The sequence below is a fragment of the Heptranchias perlo genome, chromosome 11, assembly GCF_035084215.1.
Source record: "Heptranchias perlo isolate sHepPer1 chromosome 11, sHepPer1.hap1, whole genome shotgun sequence".
In the NCBI taxonomy this organism is placed as follows: domain Eukaryota; kingdom Metazoa; phylum Chordata; class Chondrichthyes; order Hexanchiformes; family Hexanchidae; genus Heptranchias; species Heptranchias perlo.
Window position 1 is genome coordinate 76,794,454 of NC_090335.1, and position 27,962 is coordinate 76,822,415.

General features: G+C 50.3%; 1 protein-coding gene across 3 annotated transcripts; it reads left to right on the plus strand.

Moving 5' to 3' along the window:
- The first annotated feature begins 149 nt into the window (after positions 1 to 149).
- On the plus strand, positions 150 to 27,908 carry LOC137327510 (ribosomal RNA processing protein 1 homolog A-like). 3 transcript variants are annotated; one of them, XM_067993404.1, is made up of 16 exons: positions 150 to 291; positions 3,010 to 3,092; positions 3,674 to 3,731; positions 5,759 to 5,844; positions 6,749 to 6,810; positions 7,257 to 7,389; positions 7,816 to 7,880; positions 9,916 to 10,103; positions 11,308 to 11,408; positions 14,917 to 15,014; positions 16,076 to 16,095; positions 20,932 to 21,063; positions 21,537 to 22,144; positions 23,897 to 24,055; positions 25,963 to 26,029; positions 27,649 to 27,908. In XM_067993404.1, exons 1-16 carry the CDS (start codon positions 171 to 173, stop codon positions 27,837 to 27,839), a joined length of 2,172 nt encoding a protein of 723 aa, XP_067849505.1. In that variant the 5' UTR covers positions 150 to 170; the 3' UTR covers positions 27,840 to 27,908. The 3 variants fall into 3 exon arrangements, with proteins under 3 accessions (XP_067849505.1, XP_067849506.1, XP_067849507.1); XM_067993405.1 differs by lacking the exon at positions 23,897 to 24,055; XM_067993406.1 differs by lacking the exon at positions 25,963 to 26,029 and having other exon boundaries at positions 27,649 to 27,781.
- Positions 27,909 to 27,962: the final 54 nt, after the last annotated feature.

Below are 27,962 nucleotides of genomic sequence, written 5' to 3' on the forward strand. Positions count from 1 at the left end.
GTCCTTCTGTGCACAGTCCGATCCCAGGACAGTGCCACTCTGTTATCATGGTTACACGCACAGGCACGCTCCAATGGTGCGTGATGACGTACTCAGTCTCTGCCGTACGCTGCGCCTGCGCGGTGGGTTTGGTCCTCCGTCTTCCCAGGATTCCCGCGACGGGTCGGAAGATGGCGGCGGCCGCGGAGATCCAGTTCGCGCAGCGGCTCGCCTCCAACGAGAAACGCTTTCGGGACCGAGCGGTCAGGAAGCTCCGCCGGTACCTCAGCGCCCGCTCGCAGCGCCTCTCAGGTAACAGGCGCTCTCGGCACCCTGGCGTGAGGATCAGGCCAAGCGCCCCGGCCTAGGCCCAGACCCAGGCCTCAGCCTCGGCCTCACACGTGCGTTGCCATGGCAGTGTCGCCGGGACAGCGCGCGCAGGGTGCGGTGGAGGAAATAAACAGTGCGGTCCCGTGGGGGAGAGCAGGAGGGGAGGGAGGATGAGGGAGAGGGGGAGGGAGGATGAGGGAGAGGATGAGGGAGGGGAGAGAGAGAGAGGGGGGGGGAGGATGAGAGAGAGAGAGAGAGAGGGGGGGGAGGATGAGAGAGAGAGAGAGAGAGGGGGGGGAGGATGAGAGAGAGAGAGAGAGAGGGGGGGGAGGATGAGAGAGAGAGAGAGAGAGGGGGGGGAGGAAGAGAGAGAGAGAGAGAGGGGGGGGAGGATGAGAGAGAGAGAGAGGGGGGGAGGATGAGAGAGAGAGAGAGAGAGGGGGGAGGATGAGAGAGAGAGAGAGAGAGAGGGGGGGGGAGGATGAGAGAGAGAGGGGGAGGATGAGAGAGAGAGAGAGGGGGAGGATGAGAGAGAGAGAGAGAGAGGGGGAGGATGAGAGAGAGAGAGAGAGAGGGGGAGGATGAGAGAGAGAGAGAGAGAGGGGGGGGAGGATGAGAGAGAGAGAGAGAGAGGGGGGGGAGGATGAGAGAGAGAGGGGGGGGGAGGATGAGAGAGAGAGAGAGAGGGGGAGGATGAGAGAGAGAGAGAGAGAGAGAGAGGGGGGGGAGGATGAGAGAGAGAGAGAGAGAGAGGGGGGGGGAGGATGAGAGAGAGAGAGGGGGGGAGGATGAGAGAGAGAGAGGGGGGGGAGGATGAGAGAGAGAGAGGGGGGAGGATGAGAGAGAGAGAGAGGGGGGGGAGGATGAGAGAGAGAGAGAGGGGGGGGAGGATGAGAGAGAGAGAGAGGGGGGGGAGGATGAGAGAGAGAGGGGGGGGAGGATGAGAGAGAGAGAGAGGGGGGGGGAGGATGAGAGAGAGAGAGAGGGGGGGGAGGATGAGAGAGAGAGAGGGGGGAGGATGAGAGAGAGAGAGAGGGGGGGGAGGATGAGAGAGAGAGAGAGGGGGGAGGATGAGAGAGAGGGGGGAGGATGAGAGAGAGGGGGGAGGATGAGAGAGAGGGGGGAGGATGAGAGAGAGGGGGGAGGATGAGAGAGAGGGGGGAGGATGAGAGAGAGGGGGGAGGATGAGAGAGAGGGGGGAGGATGAGAGAGAGGGGGGAGGATGAGAGAGAGGGGGGGAGGATGAGAGGGAGAGGGGGGGAGGATGAGAGGGAGAGGGGGGGAGGATGAGAGGGAGAGCGGGGGAGGATGAGAGAGAGAGCGGGGGAGGATGAGAGAGAGAGAGCGGGGGAGGAGGGAAGGAAGGAGAGAGGCGGAGGGGAGAGAGAGGGAAGGAAGGAGAGAGTGGGAGGATGAGAGAGAGGGAAGGGAGGAGGGAAGGAAGGAGAAGGGGGGAGGATGAGAGAGAGAGGGAAGGGAGGAGGGGAGGATGAGAGAGAGGGAAGGAAGGAGAGAGGCGGAGGGGAGAGAGAGGGGGGAGGATGGAAGGAAGGAGAGAGGCGGAGGGGAGAGAGAGGGGGGAGGATGGAAGGAAGGAGAGAGGCAGAGGGGAGAGAGAGGGGGGGAGGATGGAAGGAAGGAGAGAGGCGGAGGGGAGAGAGAGAGGGGGGGAGAGGAAGGACGGAAGGAGAGAGGCGGAGGGGGGAGGATGACGGGGGGGGGGGAGGATGAGGGGGGGGGAGGAGGATGACGGGGGGGGGGAGGAGGGAAGGAAGGCGAGGCGGAGGGGAGAGAGGGGGGAGGAGGGAGGGAAGGAAGGAGGGGGGAGGAGGGAAGGAAGGAGAGAGGCGGAGGGGGGAGGGAGTAGGGGGAGGAAGGGAGGGGTGAGGGGGTGAACGGTGTGCCCCTGCGGGGGTAGGGGATGCAGAGAGTAACCCAAGGCCTTGAACGTAGAAAATTGTCCCAAAATACTTCATAGGCTTAACCAAAAAATTGATGATGAAGCAAAGTAGAGTTGAGGTGACCAAGGTAGGCTGTGAGGTGGTGGAGAGGTTCAGGGAAGGAATTCCAGGGCATGGGTCTGAGGTAGTTCAAGTCACAGCCGCCAGTGGTGGGCCGAAATGGAATGGGTGTTGGACATGAGGCCAGAGTCAGGAGAAGAGAGATTTTGTGTAGGATGATTGTGGGGGTTCGAGATAGGGATGGATAAGGCCATGGAAGGATTTAAACGCACGAGAATTTTAAGCTGGAGTTTGTGACAGGGCCGACAGCTTCAGTCTTCCCACTGCTAAGTTGGAGGAAATTGCAATTCATGTAGGATGGAATGTCGGACGAGCAATTTGACGACACGGACAGTGGAGGCGTCGAGAGAGGGAGAGCTGGGTGTCACCAGTGTACGTATGGATGATGTTGCAAATGAGGCTGAGATCTTGCTGTGCACAAAGTGGCTGCCTCATTTGCCCATATTAGAGTGACTGCATTTACAAGCAGTTAATTGGCTATGAAGCGTTTTGGGGCATCGCTCAGTGCTGCGTAAATACGAGTCTTTCTTCCGATTCTTGTGGCAAACTCTGCTTTCATTACATGAGGTTTCTGGATTTTTACTGGCATTTGGAGATTGCATTCCATTGACTTCTGCCCTGAACTCTAATTTTGGCCGTGTGGTTTTCAATACTCCATTAAGTATTATCTTTTTTTTAGGTGGTTTCAGTCAGGAAGAGTTACTGAAAATATGGAAGGGCATCTTCTACTGCATGTGGATGCAGGACAAACCTCTGTTACAGGTAAGTCGTTAATTTACAAAGTTGTAGCATAGAGCGGTAACACTGACAGTCAGCTAATGTAAATGAGTGCTGATGGGTGACCCAGCGACTGCTGCTCGAAGGTTCGCGTGGGCACTGAGTGAGCTTGGGATCGGGCTGGGCTGAGATGTCTCACCCCCACCGTCAAGTATTACTGGCACAGTCTGACCCAGCTGATGTATGAAGAACGGCCTCTTGAGCAACGTACCAGAATGTGACCAGCAGCCGTGGAGCCGTACACTGGCCGGAATCGGGGCCCCTGAGCGTTCCCCACCCCAGCGAGTGGCATTGGGGGTCACGACCACTTGCAGGAGTGGGCGGTGATGCTGGATCTGATGAAATGTATAATGTACAAGCTCAGGCATAACAGTACTGTCGTTACTAACAGCATTTTGTGGTTCTGTGGGGATCCTGCTACAGACCACGAATGTGCTTTGGCACTTTGCCTATTGGCAAGAGCACAGAGTTGATCATTAATTCACAGTGAGAGTTTTTGCCGGCTCTGTAGTCCCACAGCTCTTGTGTGATGTAACTCATTAAAACCTGTCTCCTGCTTTTTACAGGAAGAACTGGCAAACTCCATTGCCCAACTTGTGCACACGTTCAGGAATTTGGATGCCAGTGAGTTGCTGCTCATTCTGTCTCCGATATCAAATTCTAGGGACATAAGTTAAAAATTGTGGGGTGGAGGGGGTGGGAGTACGAAAGGAAGTCAGTGGGCAAAGGGTAAAAGTGTGGAATAGAATACCATGGAAGGACATTGAAACGGACAGTATAACTGGTGCTCAGACAATTAGATGTCATGGGGAGGCGGGGTCGAGGGGGGTGGGTCGAGTCGAGGGGTGTGGCGATGGGGTCGAGGGATACGGTGTGGTCGAGGAATGAAATGGGGAGTTGGGGTTGATCCAGAGAAAATGTAGAGCCTAATGTCCTTTTCTTAGGGAGACCATTTGGGATCTGGTGGAGGCAAGGAGACTAGGTGACACTGAACAAATTGATGACAGCGCTGTCCATGTGGGTGGTGGACTAGAGGGAGGAGAGGGTGCTGGTGAAGGAAGTTAGAGGGTTATTTCTTTTAGGAGAAGAAAGTGAGGTTGGAGACATTAGACCTGGGTAGGAACGTGTGATGCGAGAGGTGTGCGACAAAGTAATTAGAAATGACCTTTGGTCATGGTTACCTTGGAGGTCTGTTTTTTTTTGGCATAGCTAAATTGAAGGGGTGACCTTGGATGTAGGTGGTGTGGGAGGGGGAGGACCATGACATTGCAGGAGATAAGGCGGGTTAAAGTCACAGGGATGAGGCTGAATGAAGAGATTTCTGAGCGGTGGGACCTCATAAGGACCGGGACCAGATGATGGGAAGGGTGATGGAAGCAGGGATGGAACGTGGGAAGGTGGCGGAGGAGGGTGAGGATAAGCTGAGGAGACCTGGGCTGAGTGGCAGCTGCCCCCATGGTGGTGCACTTGTCAGCCGTAGTATCAGCGTGGCTCAATGGGTCACACTCTCGCTTCTGAGTCAGAAGATCGTGGGTTCAAGTCCCACTCCAGAGACAAAATCCAGGCTGACATTCCCAGTGCAGTACTGAGGGAATGCTGCAGTGTCGGAGGTGCCGTCCTTCGGGTGAGACATTAAACCAAGGTCCCGTCTGCCCTCTTAAGTGGACGTATTGGATCCCATGACACTATTTCGAAGAAGAGCAGGGGAGTCCTGGCTCAATGTCCCTCAACCAACATCATTTTAAAAAACAGATTATCTGGTCATTATCACGCTGCTGTTTGTGGGATCTTGCTGTGCGCAAATTGGCTGCCGCGTTTTCTGCATTACAACAGTGACTACACTTCAAAAGTACTCCATTGATTGTGAAGAGCTTTGGGGCGTCCTGAGGTTGCGAAAGGCACTATATAAATTCAAGTCTTTTCTCTTACTGTCGCTGGGTGCCACAGCCTCGACATGAAGTAACTAGTTGGTGTTGGTGAGCAGGGTTGGTGGCTTCACCCAGAGTGGGAATGGGGCATGAAGTGCACTTGTTGTCATGGAGTCACACACTGGGTTTGGTGTGTCTGCATAGTGAAGAAATCATCAGAGGGTAAGGGTTCAAAAACCTAAAAAGGAAAAGCTGGAATACACCAGTCAGCCAGCAGTGGTAAAGAGAAACAAGGCAGATTATAATGTTTTGGGTGCGTAACCTCGATCAGGACAGGGTACGTACCCCTAACGCCATAGTCTTGTCTCTTTACCGATGCTTTTTTAAAAATTCGTTCATGGGATGTGGGCGTCGCTGGCAAGGCCAGCATTTATTGCCCATCCCTAATTGCCCTTGAGAAGGTGGCGGTGAGCAGCCGCCTTGAACCGCTGCAGTCTGTGTGGTGAAGGTTCTCCCACGGTGCTGTTAGGTAGGGAGTTCCAGGATTTTGACCCAGCGACGATGAAGGAAATATATCACCGTTCCAAGTCGGGATGGTGTGTGACTTGGAGGGGAACATGCAGGTGGTGTGGTTCCCATGTGCCTGCTGCCCTTGTCCTTCCAGGTGGTAGAGGTTGCGGGTTTGGGAGGTGCTGACCTGCTGTCTGTATCCAGCGTTTTCTGTTTTGGTTCCTAATTAACATGGATGTACTGAGCAGTCTCTTGTTTCTTATCCTACTTCAGAGTTCCTGTTCATGGAGACGTTCTTTCAGACAATGAATCGAGAGTGGAATGGGATCGACCGGCTACGGCTTGATAAATTTTACACGGTGAGATTTTGTGCAGCTTAATGTTTCCTGGCCCCGATGCCAAGACTCGGGCAGTCATTATACTTTGGCTGTGCTGAGGCTAAGGATGTCCCCAAATGTTCGATATTCGGCTACATAACTTGTGGCAGAGGGGAAGGGGACCCCTAGAAATTTGGCTGTCGGCTTGGCCCCCTCTGAGTTAGAAACCCCATCCAGAGACTTGAGCCCATAATCTAGGCTGACACCTCTGTGTAGTCCTGAGAGTGCTGCACTGTAAGAGGTCTGTTAAACTGAGGTCCTGTCAGCCTGTTCAGGATGTTACAGATCCCATAATGTTCTGTCCTCCCTGAACTAGCACCACTGAAACAGGTCATTCATCTCATTCTGTACATGAAAATTAGCTGGGTAAGTCAGTCATTTGTTAGTTGTAAAGTCCTTGTGGTCCCCAGATATTGCCCAGTATCTCACAGAATCGAAGCTCCCCGCCGCCCCCATTTTCCCCCCACCCCAGTCGTCCCCCGGTTCCCCTTGCCTCCGCCAAGTGGCCTTTCTTCAGTTGTGAATGCTGACAGGCTATTCAGTCTTCAAGCTCCACAGCTGAGCCTAATCCTGTCCTCTGCTGAGATCCAGGAGTGGCCATTGGTTAGTGATGAGGAGCAGGACCCCTAGCTGTCTTTTCTGTTCCTTTGTCCATTACCCTGGGGCACTGAAGCTATCTGCAGCACCCGTACAGCTGCCCTGGATGAGGTGAGGTAACTGCAGCGACCAGGGATTGAACACAAGACGGTCCTGATTGATACGGCTCAGCTCCACAAAGGGCAGTGAATCTCTGAGCTGACCCATTGGGGGAAGTGGTTTTGAAGTAAAGGAAGTTAAACTGGATGGAGAATTGTGGCTGTCATTGACCTGTGCCCATACCCTGCAGCTCATCCGTCTGGTCCTGAGGCAGTTTCTTGAGGAATTGAAGAGTTCGAGCTGGGATGACAGGTGAGTGGAGCTTTTAAAAATCCTCTTGGGAGAGTGTTTGCACAGATCATGAAACTGAAAATACTGTTGCAACTTTTAGAGACCTAAAAAATATTCCTCTGGATGCCTAATCCTGTCATTCAATCGTAAGCAGGGCTGGGTTGTGTTAGTTTGGATTTGATTCGCTAGTGAGCTGGGCTGGGTTGTGTTAGTTTGGGTTTGATTCGCTAGTGAGCTGGGCTGGGTTGTGTTAGTTTGGGTTTGATTCGCTAGTGAGCTGGGCTGGGTTGTGTTAGTTTGGGTTTGATTCGCTAGTGAGCTGGGCTGGGTTGTGTTAGTTTGGGTTTGATTCGCTAGTGAGCAGGACTGTATATCTTGTGACTCCTGGAGTGAATATTTTGGGTGTTGATGAAGGCTGGAGTTCACCTTGTGACGCCTGGAGTCAGCCTTTCTGCTTTTGTTTGCAGTGTTGTCAGCCGTTTCCTGAACTCTGTGATGACTGAAGTGCTGAACCCTGCCAGTAACACTGCGCCCAGTGGAATCCGCTTTCATTTCGTCGATATCTACCTACAAGAGCTGGCGAGAGTTGGTGCACAGCAGGTAAAGAGAATGCCATCCCTGAATAAGCTGGAGTTTCCTGATAAACTGCAGACTCCACAATCCTGTAATAATCAGTAGTTCTCAGAATGCTCACACACACTCAGGATGTAAGTGAGACTGTTTTGAACAGTATTAGAGCCTGAGTGCACTGTGATGTCAGCAATAACTGCAACCTGCCTCTGACTTCAGAGCTTAATTCCAATCATGCTCTCAAGATTGGTATAAACGGCTTCTTCGATTCTTGACCAGACTCAGCCCAACCCCTCAATTGGATTCCATCCAGTCACTCCCATTTTTCCCTTTACATCTCCTGCGGTAAATGTTGGGTTTGAATCAGATGAGCTGTACTGAATTTCCTTTGAAAGTAGTACGGAATGGATAATACAATCCTTGCGCTGTAACAGATTTTTTTTTGCTTTGCCCCAGTTGTCTGCAGAACAGAACCTGAAGTTTATTGATCCTTTCTGTCGAATTGCTGCCAAAACCAAAGAGTAAGTATTGATCTGCGAGAGTGTCTGTCTCCGTACTGTGTGTGTGGGTTGATGTGTCCCCAACAATCAGGTGTCAGTGGAACTCTCCTGAGCTCTCCCCTGTGGCGGGAGAAAGTTCCACGGGCACTGACTGCACCCTGGGTGAGGTTGGACAGTGAGGCTGCTCCCACGAGTGTCGTCGCTGCTGAGCATGTTATCGTTGTCAGCTGGTGTCGGCGCGCGCCAGGACGTGTGCAGGGGTCACTGGACACCAGTGAGGATTGGGAACCCTGGCTGATCATCTCCTCTCCCGTCCCTCTCTGCCTCACATCCCCCCCACCTTTCAGGGGAGGTCAGTTGAATTGTAGCATGCCCACTGCTGAGGTCTATAATTTGAGCACCGCCAGGGATTTGACCTGTGGTCTTCCTGTCTGTATGAATCAGTCAGCCAAATCCTAAGAGCAAGTAAAAAACCTCTGTCCCGTTTGTATGGGCAGTGGTTTTTGGGTCTTTGAGATCAACCACCAGCTGAAACCTCCTGCCAACAATCGCCTGTGGCAGTGAAGGAGAGCACCCACAGAAGGAGGGACTCAGTATTGCTGCAGACCATCAGGATCTGTGATTAAGTCACATCTGGTTAGATGAGCGTCTGCCCTTTCTCTCCTCCCACCCCAACAATGCTAAAGCACAGCTATAAAGTTAGAATCTGAAATGTATATTTGCACCCACTGCCACTTTACCTGATGGAGTTTGGCAGCGTCAGGGTTGTCTGTCACAGGTAGACGAGGACCTCATAAGTATTTAAAAGTCAGGGTCCAATGATGTCACTCAGACCCCTGGCACAGTTTTAACTGCAGTTGACGGCAATGAAGCTTGGTGCCGGACCCATCCAGCGAAACCTGGTGGGAGGCAGCTTCGCAGTCATAAGAGGCCTGGGCAAGTTTTTCAGTCTTTTAAGGTTTCCTTCTGGACCAGGAGGTTAATCCAGACCCCCACAAGGAAACCTTGGGCTTCTCCTGCCCCGAGCTTCCCCTCCCCCTCCCAAACCACGCTCACCTTCAGACCCTACCCCATATCACTTACTTTACAACGCAGCTCAATGTTATGATCTGGACTGCACTGCCTGAAAGGGAAGTGGAAGCAGAATCAATAACTTTCAAAAGGGAATTGGATAAATACTTGAAAAGGAAAAATTTGCACGGCTATGGGGTAAGAGTAGGGGGAGTGGGACTAATTGGATAGCTCTTTCAAAGCACAGGCACGAAGGGGCCGAATGGCCTCCTGTGTACGATTCTATGATTCATAATGCTGGGGACCTTTCTCTTTGGTCTGCGGCAGTGGCCTCCTGCGCTAAATCCCACTCTCGCCCATCGGTCTCTCTGTCCTTCCCACTAGGTTCGGGCGGAAGTCAGTGCTGCAACAAGTTAATGAGGCACAGGAGTAAAAATGGCCCATACCTCACATCGGCGCTCTTTGTCAACCAATTTCTAGGCCTCCGTCTCTCCCAAGCTACACCGGTCCTGAGCTTTTGCATTAGGTTTCCTCCTGTTTTACTCTTCAGTACAACTCTGTTTTGATGCTTAGTTTTATTAGAAAGGAATAGAAGGATGTGTTTATAGGGTGAAATGAAGAGAGGTGGGAGGAGGCTCGTCTAGAGCATAAGCACCGGCATAGACCAGTTGGGCCGAATGGCCTGCTTCTGTGTTGTAAATACTATGTAATATTATGTAATAAACAGAAACAGAAAATCAATATGGTTAACGGGTCTGTCGGAATCTGAAAGAGAAAAAACAGGTTTGAATAGCTCCTGTGTTTGGCACCTCGCGGTGCCAGTGTCGTATTGCCGTGTTTGGCACCACATGGTGCCAGTGTTGTATTGCCGTGTTTGGCACCACATGGTGCCAGTGTCGTATTGCCGTGTTTGGCACCTCGCGGTGCCAGTGTCGTATTGCCGTGTTTGGCACCACATGGTGCCAGTGTCGTATTGCCGTGTTTGGCACCACACGGTGCCAGTGTCGTATTGCTGTGCTCTAATTCTTGCTTTCCCTGGTTGCAGTCGAGTTTTGTTCCAAGTGGTCTCACAGGGAATCTTCGAATTGATTGCGGACCAGGCACCTTTTGCTATTGAGGATTTAATGAATGAGCTGCAGGGCGTTGAGGATGAGGGCGATTCGGGTGAGGAACTAAATTTGAGCAGCAAACAGGAAGATCCAACTCCAAAGAAACCGTCACCAAAGATAAACGGTGAGGAAGCAATTCTGGAGTGAAATGTGATGCCTATGATGTGATTACAGCCAGCTGGCCAAATAAAAGGTGTTAGTTTTGATTTTCCAGTCGCTCCTGCATGTGTGCTCACTGGCCCCACCGTTCTTCAGTTGTTGCTGGACCATGCCCCTTGATCCCTGGTGTGCTCAGTTAGCTGACCTCAGTTGGAGATGCTAAAGTTGGCCTGGGTTGGGTTCCTGCTCCTGACCAGTATCAGTTGACCCCTGCTGAGAACTGTGAAGGTGAGGATAGGATTTGGCTTGTCTGTGCTGCCTTTCATGGTCAAATTGCCCATCAATGCTCGCTCATCTACACTTAGACATAAAGAATGGCCAGTGGGGCAAGGTACTGGAGGGCAGGGTACGGGTTCCATGGGCACTGACTCGGTACGGGTTCCACAGGTATACTGTCACTGGAATTTGGTGCACTGGCCAACCTTCAGTATCTTACCCAAAGGGCCATTCTCCGTGTGCGAGCCTGAGAATGTTTAGCAGCAAATTATTTAACTAGGGAAGGGCATCACAGCTGAGCCTGACCTGCCCTGGTCATTGTGCACACAGGCACATTTTGGGGTTGCTGGCTAGCGGTCCATGACTGGAACCCTGATCGGTTTTCTCTTACTTTGCCCAGGGGCGCCAGTGTTTCTCCTTCTGCGTTGTGCCTAACACATCAGCCCAAGACCCAAGCTCCATCTCCAGCTGACATGAGCTAACTCGCCATTCCAGGCAGCGTCATCACCCACTGAGGCATCAGATGCCACAGTGCATGGGTGTGAGCGTGTGGAGGGAGCACCAGTCTGACTTTACTCTCCCTCCCAAAAAATAAAATCTGCTGAGTTCTCAGTTTCAATCTTGGTGCACAAGGGTGGGAGGAGGAGAGAACTTGTGTTGATTTAGTGCTTGGAGAAGCTACTAGAGAGCAGCAGTTGAAACACTGAGGGACAGCCTGAAAATGAGGCTTCATCAGTGCCCTGGGATGTGATTTTAAGCACCTGAAGGTGATGCTGCAGTTTAATCTATCCATGACCCTTTAACACTTGGATCACCTTAGATTTTAGAAGCACTACAGCACTTTGTAGTTTCTTGTTTAATTTGTTAAGCCACAGCTTGATGCAGAAGAATGTAAAATTTCTCAGGATGTTGAAATGATTATCAATGGTACACGTCTGTAAATCTGCACACAGGTTCCACACCCGTGAAAGGTGATGAGTTGCTGAAACTGGCTGGAGAGGGAGCAAACCCGGATCAGTCCCGATATGACGAAGATGTTGGACCTGTCCTTCAGGTGCTGGTCACTTTAAATATTAATTATATCTCATTAAATTGACATTTTATTGGGTAGTGGATCCTTTAGTGGAATTGTTAAGTGGGTCAACACTGGTGCCAGTTCCTCCCTGTGTCCCCGCTAAAACCTGTTGCACCAGCGCAGTCACGTCAGTGGGTTTGTGACCGGGTCTCGTCGGGGGTGGTGGCCTGACCGGGTCTCGTCGGGGGTGGTGGCCTGACCGGGTCTCGTCGGGGGTGGTGGCCTGACCGGGTCTCGTCGGGGGTGGTGGCGTGACTGGGTCTCGTCGGGGGTGGTGGCCTGACCGGGTCTCGTCGGGGGTGGTGGCGTGACCGGGTCTCGTCGGGGGTGGTGGCGTGACCGGGTCTCGTCGGGGGTGGTGGCGTGACCGGGTCTCGTCGGGGGTGGTGGCGTGACCGGGTCTCGTCGGGGGTGGTGGCGTGACCGGGTCTCGTCGGGGGTGGTGGCCTGACCGGGTCTCGTCGGGGGTGGTGGCGTGACCGGGTCTCGTCGGGGGTGGTGGCCTGACCGGGTCGCGTCGGGGGTGGTGGCCTGACCGGGTCTCGTCGGGGGTGGTGGCCTGACCGGGTCTCGTCGGGGGTGGTGGCGTGACTGGGTCTCGTCGGGGGTGGTGGCGTGACTGGGTCTCGTCGGGGGTGGTGGTGTGACTGGGTCTCGTCGGGGGTGGTGGCGTGACTGGGTCTCGTCGGGGGTGGTGGCCTGACCGGGTCTCGTCGGGGGTGGTGGCGTGACTGGGTCTCGTCGGGGGTGGTGGCGTGACTGGGTCTCGTCGGGGGTGGTGGCGTGACTGGGTCTCGTCGGGGGTGGTGGTGTGACTGGGTCTCGTCGGGGGTGGTGGTGTGACTGGGTCTCGTCGGGGGTGGTGGTGTGACCGGGTCTCGTCGGGGGTGGTGGCCTGACCGGGTCGCGTCGGGGGTGGTGGCCTGACCGGGTCTCGTCGGGGGTGGTGGCGTGACCGGGTCTCGTCGGGGGTGGTGGCCTGACCGGGTCTCGTCGGGGGTGGTGGCCTGACCGGGTCTCGTCGGGGGTGGTGGCCTGACCGGGTCTCGTCGGGGGTGGTGGCGTGACTGGGTCTCGTCGGGGGTGGTGGCGTGACTGGGTCTCGTCGGGGGTGGTGGCGTGACTGGGTCTCGTCGGGGGTGGTGGCCTGACCGGGTCTCGTCGGGGGTGGTGGCCTGACCGGGTCTCGTCGGGGGTGGTGGCCTGACCGGGTCTCGTCGGGGGTGGTGGCCTGACCGGGTCTCGTCGGGGGTGGTGGCCTGACCGGGTCTCGTCGGGGGTGGTGGCCTGACCGGGTCTCGTCGGGGGTGGTGGCCTGACCGGGTCTCGTCGGGGGTGGTGGCCTGACCGGGTCTCGTCGGGGGTGGTGGCCTGACCGGGTCTCGTCGGGGGTGGTGGCCTGACCGGGTCTCGTCGGGGGTGGTGGCCTGACCGGGTCTCGTCGGGGGTGGTGGCGTGACTGGGTCTCGTCGGGGGTGGTGGCGTGACTGGGTCTCGTCGGGGGTGGTGGCGTGACTGGGTCGCGTCGGGGGTGGTGGCGTGACTGGGTCGCGTCGGGGGTGGTAGTTATGGTACCAGCCTAGCAACCAGTATCATAAACAAAAAGCTGTGAAATTGAATTCTGGTCAATTATGGGCTGGCACCTGATAAAATTACCATGAAATCTGCCTGATTCTCGTTAAAAACCCAACTTAAGGGAAGGGAATTCGTCCCTCTCTCTCACACGTGGCTTTAACACCCTAACCCTGACTTGGACATATCTTGCCGTTCTTCCATCGTCGCTGGGTCAAAAACCTGGAACTCCCCACCTGACGGCATTGTGGGATCCATACGGACTGCAGCGGTTCAAATAAAAGGCCCACTACCACCACCTCGAGGAAACTAGGAATGGGCAATAGATGCCAGCCTTGCCAGTGACGGCCCCATCCCGAGAATTAACTTTTTAAAAGTATTGGGGAAAGTGAGACAGGAGTACAGAGAAAATTGCAGAGGGCAGCAAGAGGGACTTAAAGTTTTATAACTGTTAGTAGTGGAAAGATGATGTAAAAAACAGGTGGAATCTAGTAAAGCATAAGCTTGATAAAATTATTTCAAAATATCAGGATACGGTAGATATAATGAATTGATTCTTCATGTCAGGCTTCATAAAGGAGGGTGATGGATAAATTCTAGTCATGGGTGTAAATAGGGTTAAGAAACCTCCAGCTCGTATAGCAGTTGGAAAAACCTGTGTTACACACGGCCTGGAAGGATTAAATATCCACAGAGCTGCTGGGCCAGATAGGATTAACAGAGGAAAACAGTTATGTTAGTTGATATTTCCAGAGCTGCATAAAGGATATGTACCAAGGACCAGGTGATGAAAAATGTAGTTCCGATTATCATCCAATCCAACACAGAAAAGTGAAGTGATACATTTTGGTAGGAAGAATGAGGAAAGGCAATATAACCTAAAGGGTACAATTCTAAAAGAAGCGCAGTAACAGAGAGATCTGGGAGTATATGTGTACAAATCGTTGAAGGCGGCAGGGCAGGTTGAGAAAGCAGTTAAAGCATGCGGGATCCTGGGCATAGAGTACAAAAGCAAGGAGGTTATGATGAACCTTTATAAAACACTGGTTCGGCCACAGCTGGAGTATTGTGTCCAATTCTGGGCACCGCACTTCAGGAAAGATGTGAAGGCCTTGGGGTACAGAAGAGATTTACTAGAATGATTCCAGAGATTAGGGACTTCAGTTACATGGATAGACTGGAGAAACTGGGGTTGTTCTCAGAGCAGAGAAGGTTGAGAGGAGATTTGATAGAGGTATTCAAAATCATGAGTCCGGACAGAGTAGATGGAGAGAAAAAGTTCCCATTGACTGAGGGATCAAGAACCAGAGGGCATAGATTTAAGGTGATTGGCAAAAGAACCAATTGTAACATGAAGAGAAACTTCTTTACACAGCGAGTGGTTATGATCTGGAATGCACTTCCTGAGGGGCTGGTGGAGGCAGATTCAATCGTAGCTTTCAAAAGAGAACTGGATAAGTACTTGAAAGGAAAAAATTTGCAGGGCTATGGAGATAGGGCGGGGGAGTGGGACTAGCTGGATTGCTCTTGCAGAGAGCTGGCATGGACTCGACGGGCCGAATGGTCTCCTTCTGTGTTGCATCCATTCTATGATTCTATTCAAAACAGGTAAGGCACGAGATTGGTTGTTACAGACCAGTTGATTTAACATACAGAGTGGGGAAATGCTTGTGGGCATTGTACAGGACGTTACGGATAACAATTTCACCCAAGTGTCACTGTCCTGAGCTCGTCATGCAAATGCTTTGACACTTCTTGCTGCAAGTCGGGAGTGCTGTAGAATTGTCCGTGGTCTGTAATATTTCAGATCACACATTAACGGCAGCGCAATCTCTGTGGCTGCAGGGCTCTTTATGTAGGGTTTGGAACACAAGAGGTGCCCTAAAGTCCGGTTGTTCATTTTATTTCTGCACAGTTCGACTACGAAGCCATTGCTGACCGCCTCTTCCAGCTGTCCAGCAGGGCTAGCACTCCTGCCCAGAACAGGAAGCGCCTCTATAAGTTGGTGAGAAAGTAAGTGCCTCGCTCATGTATTTTGGTTTTAGAGATTTTATCTCTTTCAGGCATAGAGCATATTTTGGAAAACTGAACGTGAAGAGAGAGCAGCTTTAAAGTTTTGTTCCCTGATGTCTCGGGTGGCTACGCCCCCAAGCAGGTACACACCAGAAGGCCCCTTCGTTCCGTCCCCGGTCTGCCGAGTTAGCTGATCTCAGGCAGGCCAGCGGTAAAGGAGCTACAGCTGGTCTCAGTACCCGCAGGGTTATGGAGGAGAAATCAGCCCGGGTTCATCTCCCGATCACCACCCATTGACTACTGCTGGAAAGTGTGTAAGTGTGCTGTAAGAGACTGGAACAAGGATGGGCTTGGCTACCCAACTCCCTTCGTCAAATAACCTGCTAACACTCACCGCCTGCTGACCTTCACCTGACGATTGGCCACTCGAGAGTGGGGCAGATCTGTTGTCACTGTGGCTTTGGAAATGGGCTGTGTGTGAGAAACTGATCAGTTTAATTGAAGCTGCGCTGGTAGGAGCCATGATTGGTAGCGTGTGTTCTGTAACTGGACAGGTTCAGCCAGTACCAGTTTACAGCATTCGGGCAGTGAGGCCGATTGTAGCACTGCCTCTCAGACTAGGCATTGATCCAGAGCTGTTCTTGCTGATTCATTGCCCCACCATATCCCTGCACTCTCCAGCTCTCTCCATAACACCCACTATCTTGCTACATCTCAGCCTGACTTTTAAAGTCTCCTCAAAGCATTGACCTTATCTTTGGTCACTTCCACTAGTTCCAATTCAGGATGTGTTCATTTTCGCCTTTTATTCTCTGCCCCCACCCCCATAAAGCTGCGTTAGAGAGTATGGTTACTATTAAAGGTGCTTCATGTGCAGTGCTGTAGTTATGTGTTTCCTGTCTCTGTATACCATGTATGGTTTGTTGTGTAATTGCTCACAGACACAGCTGTCTGTATCCATTGGACCCTCTGTACTGTAATACCCTGTAGAGTTTGTGTAACTGCTCACAGTCTGTGTGTGTCCTGCTCTAAACACTTCTTTTCCTCTTCCTTCCCATCAGGTTCCGGGATTTAGCTGAAGGTGAGGATGGAGAGGTTTAGCTGACCAGTGACTGAAGCAGCTTTTGGCTTTGCATGTTATTGATATTTTGCCACGCAGTCAACGGAATGACTAATCTCAAACGTAGATCTCATCCAGCAAGTCAATTTTCAAAGATTCTAGCTGTGTAAATTCTTCAGAATGTGCAGTGCTTCTTTTGTGGGGGGGTTTGGGCGGGTCCATCAGTCGATGTCCTGGGCTTTTGTCGTGACTCCCAGTGGCTGGATCAGACAGAGGAGCCCTACCCACAAGTCCTGTTACACGGTCACCAGGAAAGGGCATCCAACGGAGAAGTTTGTGAAAAGAAAGGGATTGGGGAGAAAGGATTAGATGGTGCCGTTTTTTTTTAAGATGATGATCCCTTCACTACGGGCACCTTCACCTGAATCCGAGTTGTATGATGTAAGTTAGGGGCAGTTCCAACCCACCTCCTGGTGGGTCTCCATCTTTCGCACCCACAGTTTGACACTGAATGAATGTTTCACTCCTGTGCATACACCTCCGGGATGGGAGGTGGGAAATGGAACTGTCTCGGTCATGCTTTAGAGGGTATTTTCCTAATTGCTATTAAGATATAAAGGGAGGTTTACTCTATCTAACCCATGCTGTACCCGCCCTGGGAGTGTTTGATGGAGCAATGTAGAGGGAGCTTTACTTTGTATCTAACCCGTGCTGTACCCGCCCTGGGAGCGTTTGACAACTTAAGTGACCAATAAGAGAAGCGAACAATTATTTGTTCTCGCTGTGCATCCTGTTGATGGATGACGTAGAAATAATGTGAAAATCTGGCACTGAATTGGATTCCATACAACTGTAGTTCTGAAATGACTGCAGTTATATTCTTGCCAGGTGGGTGCAGAGTTCAGTTCCCTCTCTGGTACTGAGCCCTGCTGTCAAAGTGGATGCAAATCCTCTTTAGTGGAGCGCTGGTTAACTGGAGTTCAGGGGCCTGCTGCTCTTCACTTTCCTTACCAAGGATAGCTGGGTGTGGGGTTAGTTTGACTATGACCAGAATTTGAGGTAGGTGAGGGTATTCAAAGAATCTTACATCACAGAAGAAGGCCATTTGGCCCATTGTGCTGTGCTAGCTCTTTGAAAGATCTATCCAATTAGTCCCACTTCCCTGCTCTGTTTCTATAGCCCTGCAGTTTTTCCCCTTCAAGTATTTATCCAATTAGAAACAGAGAAAAATAGGAGCAAGAGTCAGCCATTCGGCCCTTCGGGCCTGCTGCGCCATTCAAGATGATCATGGCTGATCGTCTAACTCAATACCCTGTTCCTGCTTTTTCCCCATATCCCTTGATCCCTTTAGCATTAGGAGATATATCTATCTCCTTGAATACATCTACTAATGACTTGGCCTCCACTACCTTATGTGGTAGAGAATTCCGCAGGTTCACCACCCTCTGAGTGAAGAAATTTCTCCTCATCTCGGTTCTAAATGGCATACCCCCTATCCTGAGACTGTAACCCCTGGTTCTGGACTCCCTAGCCATTGGGAACAGCCCCCCTGCATCTAGTCTGTCTAGTCCTGTTAGAATTTTATATGTTTCGATGAGATCACCTCTCATTCTTCTAAACTCTAGTGAATATAGGCCTAATCGACACAATCTCTCCTCATGCATCAGTCCTGCCATCCCAGGAATCAGTCTGGTAAACCTTTGTTGCACTCCGTCCATGGCAAGGACATCCTTCCTCAGATAAGGAGACCAAAACTGCACACAATACTCCGGATGTGGTCTAGCAAAGGCCCTGTGTAACTGCAGTAAGACATCCCTACTCCTGGACTCAAATCCTCTTGCAATGAAGGCCAACATACTATTTGCCTTCCTAACTGCTTGCTGCACCTGAGTGCTCACTTTCAGCGACTGGTGTACAAGGACACCCAGGTCTCGTTGCACCTCCCCTTTTCCCAATCTGTCACCATTCAGATAATCTGCCTTTCTGTTTTTACAACCAAAGTGGATAACCTCACATTTATCCACGTTATACTGCATCTGCCATGTTCTTGCCCACTCACCCAACTTGTCTAAATCTCATTGGAGCCTCTTTGCATCCTCCTCACAGATCACATTCCACTCCAGCTTTTTGTTGTCTGCAAACTTGGAAATGTTACATTTAGTTCCCTCATCCAAATCATTGATATATATTGTGAATAGCTGGGGCCCAAGCACTGATCCCTGCGGTACCCCACTAGTCACTGCTTGCCACCCGGAAAAAGACTCGTTTATTCCTACTCTCTGTTTCCTGTCTGTCAACCAATTCTCAATCCATGCCAGTATATTCCCCCCAATCCCATGTGCTTTAATTTTGCACACTAACCTCTTGTGTGGGACCTTATCAAAAGCCTTCTGAAAATCCAAGTACACCACATCCACTGGTTCTCCCCTATCTATTCTGCTAGTCACATCCTCAAAAAACTCCAGTCGATTTTTTAAGCATGATTTCCCTTTCATAAACCCATGCTGACTTTGTCCAATCCCGTTAATGCCTTCCAAGTGTTCTGTTATCACATCTTTTACAATAGATTCTAGCGTTTTCCCCACGACTGATGTTAGGCTAACTGGTCTGTACTTCCCTGTTTTTTTTTCTCCCTTTTTTAAAAAGTGGGGTTACATTTGCCACCCTCCAATCTGCAGGAACTGTTCCAGAGTCTATCGAATTTTGGAAGATGATCACCAATGCATCCACTATTTCCAGGGCCACTTCCTTTAGTACTCTGGGATGTAGATTATCAGGCCCTGGGGATTTGTCAGCCTTTAGCCCCATTCATTTCCCTAGCACTATTTTTTAACTAATACTGGTTTCCTTCAGTTCCTCCCTCTCACTGGACCCTTGGTTCCCTAACATTTCCAGGAGGTTATTTGTGTCCTCCTTTGTGAAGACAGAACCAAAGTATGTGTTTAATTGTTCTGCCATTTCTTTGTTCCCCATTATAATTTCCCCCATTTCTGACTGTAAGGAACCTAAATTTGTCTTCAGTCAGTTTTTATGTTCCCTGCTAGTTTACTCTCATACACTATTTTCCCCCTCTTAATCGGTCTCTTAGTCCTCCTTTGCTGAATTCTGAATTGCTCCCAATCCTCAGGCTTGCTGCTTTTTCTGGCAATTTTATATGTTTCCTCTTTGGATCTAATACTATCCATAATTTCTTTTGTAAGCTACGGTTGAGCCACCTTTCCTGTTTTATTTTTGCGCCAGACAGGAATTAATAATTGTTGTAATTTCGGCACACGTTCTTTAAATATTAGCCATTGCCTATCCACCATCATCCCTTTTAGTAAAGTTCCCCAATCTATCATAGCCAACTCGCACTTCATACTTTTGTAATTTCCTTTATTTAGATTCAGGACCCTCGTTTCGGATTCAACTACTTCACTCTCCATCTTAATGAGGAATTCCATCATGTTATGGTCGCTCTTCCCTCAGGGACCCCGCACAACAAGATTGTTAATTAATCCTTTCTCATTGCACAATACCCAGTCTAGGATCGCCTGTTCTCTAGTTCGTTCCTCAACGTATTGGTCTAGAAAACTATCACGTACACACTCCAGGAATTCCTCCCCCACAGTATTATTGCTAATTTGGTTTGACCAATCTATATGTAGATTAAAGTCACCCATGATTATAGTTGTACCCTTCTTGCATGTGTCTCTAATTTCCTGTTTAATGCCCTCCCCTACTATTTGAGGGCCTACAGACAACCCCCACCAACGTTTTCTGCCCCTTGGTGTTTCTTAGCTCCACCCATATAGATTCCACATCGTGATTTTCCGAGCCAACATCCTTCCTCACTATTGCATTGATTTCCTCCTTTACTAACAACGCTACCCCACCTCCTTTCCCCTTTTGCCTGTCCTTCCTAAATATTGAATACCCCTGGATGTTCAGTTTCCATCCTTGGTCATCCTGCAGCCATGTCTCCGTAATCGCAACTATATCATAACCATTAATATCTATCTGCGCTGTTAATTCATCTACCTTATTGCGAATGCTCCACGCATTAAGACACAATGCCTTTAGACTTGTCTTTTTAAGATTGCTAGTCATCTTCGTATTATTTTGCGCTATGGCCCTATTTGTTTTTTGCCCTTGTTTTCTCTGCCTTCCACTATTGCTTCTTCCCTTTTCTGTCTTTTGTTTCTATCCTTGTTTCTCCGTCCTCTGTCTCCCTGCTCAGGTTCCCATTCCCCTGCCATTCTAGCTTAAACCTTCCCCAACAGCACTAGCAAACACCTCCGTGACAGTTCCCTTTTGAAAGTTACTATTGAGTCTGCTTCCTCCACCCTTTCAGGCAGTGCATTCCAGATCAGAACAACTCGCTGCATCAAAGAATGTTTTCTCATCTCCCCTCCAGTTCTTTTGCCAATCATCTTAAATCTGTGTCTTCTGGTTACTGACCCTCCTGCCACTGGAAACAGTTTCTCCTTATTTACTCTATCAAAACCCCTCATAATTTTAAAACGCTCTATTAAATCTCCCTGGAACCTTCTCTGCTCTGAGGAATACAATTCCAGCATCTCCACTCCCTCCACATAACTGAATTCCTTCATCCCTGGTTCCATTCTAGTAAATCTCCTCTGTCCCCTCTCCAAGGCCTTGACATCCTTCCTAAAGTGTGGTGCATAGAATTGAACACAATACTCCAGCTGAGGCCTAACCAGTTATAAAGGTTTAGCATACGTTCCGTGCTTTGTACTCTATGCTTCTATTTATAAAGCCCCGGATACCATATGTGCTTTTAACAGCAGTATAAACTTGTCCGGTAACCTTCAAAGATTTGTGATCATGCAATCTGAAACCCATGTGTGTACACAGGAATCTTTCCACAAGATGATTTTCCTCAAGAGCTCTCAACAGACGATGAAGATGAGGATGATTTTTGTAGGAAAAAGAGAAAGAAGAGACAAAGACTGGAAAAGGCTTTGCAGGAGAAATGGGAAGGAGAAGGTGAGCTGATTTCCGTGTTTCTTAATTAATTCAACATGTAACATAGTTCCAAAAACTTTTTTCTATTAAAAGTGGTGAGTATCCAGGGTTTGGAAGGGGGCTTGGCTGGGAGTGGGGAGGGGGAGGCTTTGGTGGGAGCGGGGGGCGAGGGGAGGCTTGGGTGGTAGAGGGGGCACTAGTACACCGAGTGGGAGAGAAAGACTTTCATTTATACAGCTCTTTTCACCACTACAGCCAATGCGGTATTTTTGAAATGTAGTCACTGCTGTAATGCAGGAAACATGGCAGCCAATTTGCACACAGCAAGGTCCTCCATACCCTTCTCACCATAATCGCCACTCTCCGTCCCTCCTCATCCTCTCCCCACCCTCCGTACCCTCCTCATCCTCTCCCCGGCCCTGATATCTCCTGGACTGGGTTGTGACGTCTGTGCAGTGAGAATCTTGTTTCTGAAAGTCAGTTTGTGTCTCCAGATAAAAAGAAAGCAGGAAAAGGACAAAAGAAAAAGAAGAAATCTTCCCCTGAGAAGCTCCTGTCGGATAGCGGCAGGAGTGAGGAGCCAGCGGCGGAGAATGTAAAGGAAGAGACCAATCCCACAGCGCAGGAACCCGCGAGAAAAAAGATGAAAAAATCGAGAGCTGCTAAAATAGCTCAGACGCCAGCGAGGGATCCAGTCAGCGGACGGGACCTGGTCACTGTTGATGCACCAGAGTTTACAAGTCAGACACGGGGAAATCTTAAAGCCAATGAAGACCAAGTGGGCACGGCTGGGCTGGGCGTCCCGCCCCAGGTGTCTGTAGCAGACTCGGTAACCCTGACACCCAAACCGAAGAGGAGGCGGAGGCTGCCGGCGCAGCTCCTCAACGGAAGCTGTTTGCCTGAAGGCTCTACACCCGCAGAACCTGGAGCTCGTAAAAACGTAAAAAAAAATCAAGTGAAGGTTAAGAAGCTGAAGACCAAGAAGCAGGCAGCTGGTGATCAGCCATCCCCCAGCCAGGCACCCGCCAGGAAGAGGAGGAAGGGAAAGGACCTGCCCGAGGGTCCCGGGAACAGCAGCAAGAAGCTGAAAATCCAAAGCAGCGTAAGTTGGAATGACCCTCAATCTCTCCCTACCCTCTGGTTACAGGTGGGGCTCATGTTAGTCTAAAAGCTATAGGACTTAGGTGTGGTCAGTCAGGACACACTCCCTTCATCTCTGGGACTGAGTTCAACCCAGGCTTGATAGCCTTTCTCCCTCTTGGCTGTAGGGATCTCCAAGCTGGGGCCGGTTTCAGTCTAGCTCCCTGTGGCTATGGGCCCACAAAACATAGGAACAGGAGAAGGCCATTCAGCCCCTCGAGCCTGACCTGCCATTGAATCAGATCGTGGCTGATCTGTACCTCAACTCCTTTGTCAGCCTTCGCTCCATATCCCTTCATATTCTTACCCCACAAAAATCTATCTTTTTTTCAAATTTTCATTTGACCCCTAGCATCCACATCCTTTTGGGGAAAGAGTGTTCCAGATTTCCATTTTCTGTAGAAATGCTTTCTAATTTTATTTTGAACGGCCTGGCTCTAATTATAAGATTATGCTGCATCCTCAGTACAGATCCCTGGGGAACGCCACTGGTCACATCCCGCAGATCAGGGAATATTCCCTTTACATACGACATAAGAACATAGTAGGCCATATGGCCCCTCGAGCCTGCTCTGCCATTCAGTAAGATCATGGCTGATCTTCAACCACAACTCCACTTTCCCGCCCGATCCCCATACCCCATATCCCTTGATTCCCTTAGTGTCCAAAAATCTAACGATCTCGGCCTTGATTATATTCAATGACTGAGCATCCACAGCCCTCTGGGGAGGAGAATCCCAAAGATTCACAACCCTCTGAGTGAAAAACTTTTTCTTCATCTCGGTCCTAAATGGCCGACCCCTTATCTTGAGACTATGACCCATGTTCTAGACTCTCCAGCCAGGGGAAACATCCTCTCAGCATCTACCCTGTCAGGCTCTCTAAGAATTTTATATGTTTCAGTGAGACCAGCTCTCACTCTTTGTCCCCACTCTCTGACCCCCACCTCCCAACCAATTACCAACCCATGTTTCAAGGTTGCCTCCCAATTCAGTGAACTTTTATTTTTGCTAACATCTTGTGCGAAACCTTATCAAATGCCTTCTGGAAGTCTATAGACAATATCCATAGACACGCCCCTGTCCACCATCTTAGTGACTTCCTCAAAAAACGGGGACTGTCCCAGGTCTGTAACGACCTTGACCAGCATTAGGTTGGTGGTTGGATGGGGGGGCGGGGTGGGGGGGGTTGCTGCTGCAGAGATACTGATCACTATCTGGTGACTTCCCCTTTGGAAGGTGGATATGCACGAACACTGGGTGAGGACAGGGCCGGGTGCTGCTGTGATCTCCCCTCCCCCCACACATTGCACCACAGGTACACAGTCTGCCAGCATGTGTTGAATGGCCATTGGCACGGTATTGGAACCTGGTCGAATGGTGCCCCAGCAAGAGAGAGAACCAATAGGAGATGCCTGGGTTCGTTCAGTTCTGCTGTGCCATGGTGAGTTGATCAGTCAGCCAGGCCATGTGCTGAGAAACAGCGAGGAGGAGGTGACAGTGGGTGAGTTGACTTGTTGCCCTCTTATCCCCCTCCTGTTGTTTTATCTCCAGTTGTCTTCTCGGACTGGGTATATTGCATGGAAGGGGGTGGGGGGAGGGGGGGGGTTGAAGTTTATAGGCAAAAAATCACCCACTTTAAATGCTTGGAGTATTCTAACCGAACACACGTGTCGACAGTCTGGAGTTTTATTGAAACCTTGCTACATCCCCAGGGTGACGCTGGTCCTTTCATTGCAATTGGGTCAGCTACCAAGACATTGGACACGGCAATGCCGAATGAGTTTGTGAAGTTCGAGAGCACTCCTATACCGAAGCCCATCTTCTTCAAGAAAGCGAGAAGTGCTGAGGCTGTTCCTAGACGTTGTAAAACGGTGAGGCTGTCCCCTTTTAGTTCACTCTGCACCAGAAGGTGGAGCGAGGGGGTGTCTGTAGAACACACTGACTCAGAGCCCTGCAGGGATCACTTTTTGCTCCAGTGCCTGTGTGATGTAAAGTGGCAGCGAGGCAGGCAGCTGTGTCTTTCGGGGGTTTGGGAGGGGGGTGGGGAGCGTTCTCATCTCTCTGGGAGGGGGGAGGGTTCCCGTCTCTCGGGGAGTGGGTGGGTTCTCATTGCCTGTGATGGGCCGCGAGCCAGTCTGCAGGTCAAGCCAGCAGAGTGAGTGACCCCTCCCCATTAAAGTCTGGTCTCCACAGACATTAAAGCCTGTTCGCCATGTTGGACGTTAATCATTCAACCCATTGGGTCTGTGACCCCTCGTGTTGCAGTTCTAATGTTAGGAACAGGGGAATCTGGGGCATGGGAGACATCGCCGTTTGTCTGGTCCCAGTTTGCAAAATCCACCACACTATACCTTGCTGTCGCAGTCAGGGTCTGTTTTTTTCAGTTCACTTGCTGCTGTGGGGTGGTCCAAGGACCCTCCTCCCTTTGCGCTTGAAGTGGCTCCTGTGGCAGAAAGTGATCTGATACCTAAACCGGGCAGGCAGAAAGTTCCAGGACAGGATTAGTTTAATCCCACTCTCCTGCTCACTCCCCGCACCCTTTAATATCCCACCCGGTCTAATCCCACTCTCCTGCTCACTCCCCGCACCCTTTAATATCCCACCCGGTCTAATCCCACTCTCCTGCACAACTCCCCGCACCCTATAATATTCCACCCAGTCTAATCCCACTCTCCTGCTCACTCCCCGCACCCTATAATATTCCACCCAGTCTAATCCCACTCTCACTCTCCTCACTCCCCATACCCTATAATATTCCTCTTTTCCTATTTAAAAGTAGTTTAGTGACTTTGCTTCAACAGTTTGTGGCAGAGAATTCCATATTCTGACCCCTCTTTTTTTTTTAAAAGAAACCCTCCCTTTAATCAATTTTGTGATTCTTCTAAATTTTTGCCCTCTAATTACTGTCTCACCAACCAGCGGGAACAATCTCTCACTACTTACCCTGTCATAGCCCTTCACGACCCTGAACACCTTTATCAGATCACTCTTTAACCATCTCTGTTCTTGTGAAAAAGGCCCTCATTTCTCAATTGTCTCTTCATAATTGTTTCCCCTCATTCCAGCTAAGATCCTAATCAGCTTAATGCTGTGTCTTTTTCATTGCTATTCTCATTCCTATAAGGGAGTGTTCCCTTATAGGAATGATAGAATAGCAGAACTACACGCCATCCTGCACTGCAGCCGAATACGTTCCTCCCCAATTTAATATTACTCCCTTTTGTGCTCTGTGCCTCTAGATACAAACCAAGGATTCTATCTCCTTATCTACTTGTGCTGCCACCTTTAATGACCTGTGTGTCTGTACACCAAGATCTCTCTGCTCTCCTACTCCATTTAAAATCTTGTTTGAGATATTTCTTTTCTTGCTTCCAAAATGTATTTGTTTCCACATTGAACTGCCTCTCTGTGTCCCTCCTTGAACAGGCTCGAAGGGCTGATTGGCCTCCTCCTGTTCTTTTATGTCCTCCACTGCTAGCCTCTCTCTCTCCTCCCCCCTGCCTCCAGCTGGCCTCTCCCTGTGTGCTCTCCACTCCACTGCCGACCTCTCCCAGTGGCCCCCCGACCCCCATATCGGCCGTTCTATGTTCCTGTTTCAGTGTCGGGTTTGCACTCTGCGACTTTCTTTTGTGTTCCACCTGTGCTGAAGCTGCCGACTCCTGGGATCTGGTTCCACGGGACTCCTTGCTCCCTGCCCGAGACCAACGTGTCTTATTTTTACCAGTTGGGCTAGTTCCATTATTTGAAAGTGTGTTTTTTTTTATCCCTGCTGCCACAGGTTAAAATCATGTCAACCTCCAGTGCAAAGAAAGTACGGTTTGGGCTGAAAAAGAACACGACAGCAGGTAAAGTGCAGCAGGCATGGCAGAGTTATGAATGTTGGTGTTCGTTCATGCCCATTGCTCACGCTTTGTGCAGGTTCCTGTGCTCCTAAGGTACGAGTGCAGGGAGCTTCAGGGTACCCCAGCTATAACCATCCATTATTTGGGAATCAGAGAAATGGGCATTTAATGGTTTGTATGATGCTGGGTTTCCATATGTCAAGTTGCAGTCTTATGGGTCTAATGGCAAATGGTGATTCGCAGCATTAGCACAGAGAGAAGTCCCCAGAACCTATCGCAGCTTGTGGGAGAAACCTGGACATGACTTGTGCGCTTGGTCCTGGGATAGGCTCATGGTTGAGGTGGGTGGGTGGGCAGACTAGCATGACTGCTGGGTACAGCAGGTAATATGTGTAATTCCCAGTGGATCGTGTGTGTAATTAGGATTTTGTGACCATGTATGTGGGAGGTAGTTCTGCAGAGTGTTTGAGCCAGTAACGAGTGGTCCTTCTCCCGCTGGTGGATAATGGGCTATGTAACAAATGGCTCAAAGCTTGTTCTACAGGACTGACCCATACAGACCAGGAAATATCCTGCCCAGTGTGGGACTGAGCTGTAACATTGCCTGTCCTTGAACATGTCTCCTCCCAAATCTGTGCCCATCTTTCCTGTAACTCCATGTTTGAAACCCTCCAAACAGGTTCCTGTCCCCACCACAGTGCTGAAACGGCCCTTATCCAAAGTCACAAACAACATCCTATATGACTGTGGTAAACTATCCCTCCTCATCCTTGTTGTCTTGTCTGCAGCCTTTGACACAGTTGACCACACCATTCTCCTCCAACGCCCCACCTCCATCGTCCAGCTGGGTGGGACTGCATTTGCCTGGTTCCATTCCTATCCAGTTGTAAATGTAAGGAATCTTACAACACCAGGTTATAGTCCAACAGTTTTATTTGAAAATCGCAAGCTTTCGGAGTTTACGTCCTTCGTCAGGTGAGTGACCTGATGAAGGAGATAAACTCCGAAAGCTTGTGATTTTCAAATAAAACTGTTGGACTATAACCTGGTGTTGTAAGATTCCTTACATTTGTCCACCCCAGTCTGTCACCGGCATCTCCACATCATATCCAGTTGTAGCCAGAGAATCTCCTGCAATGTCTCCTCTTCCCACTCGTGCACCATTATCTCTGGAGTCCCCGATTGATCTATCCTTGACCCCTCCTATTTCTCATCTACATGCTGCCCCTCGGTGACATCATCTGAATACACGTCAGGTTCCACGTGTATGCTGATGACACCCTGCTCTACCTCACCTCCACCTCTCTCGACCCCTCCACTGTCTCTGATTTGTCACACTGCTTGTCCGACATCTAGTCCGACATCTAGTACTGGATGAGCAAAAATTTCCTCCAGCTAAATATTTGGAAGACTGAAGCCATTGTCTTCGGTCCCCGCCACAAACTCCGTTCTCCAGCCACCGCCGACTCCTCTCTCCTGGGGCTGAACCAGACTGTTGGTTACCTTGGTGTCTTTTTTTTAAAACTGAGTAAAAATGTGAAATTGAAAAATGTTAAGTTGTATTTTTATTTTTAAAGTAAGTTGAACATTTTTTAATTAATTTTCTTGGACTTTCTTTTCAGAATTTAAAAGGACGGACAAAAGTATTCTGGTGAGCCCAGAGGGAACTTCTCGAATCGCGTTCGACCCTGAACAGAAACCTCATCACAGTGTGTTAAAGTACAACTCAACACCAACACATTCCCCCGCCCTCAGGACGAAATGGGTCCCAGTCCCGGCTAGGAAACGGCCCACAGCCACGGACTTTTTCTGATGTCCCGCGGGCCTTGTTTCTATAAATATCATTTATATTTTTCAGTAAAATTTGTCTGATGAACTTGGACCCGTGGAGACGTGGATTGGATTGCTGTCTCGGTGGCCCACTTGGGAGAGTCCC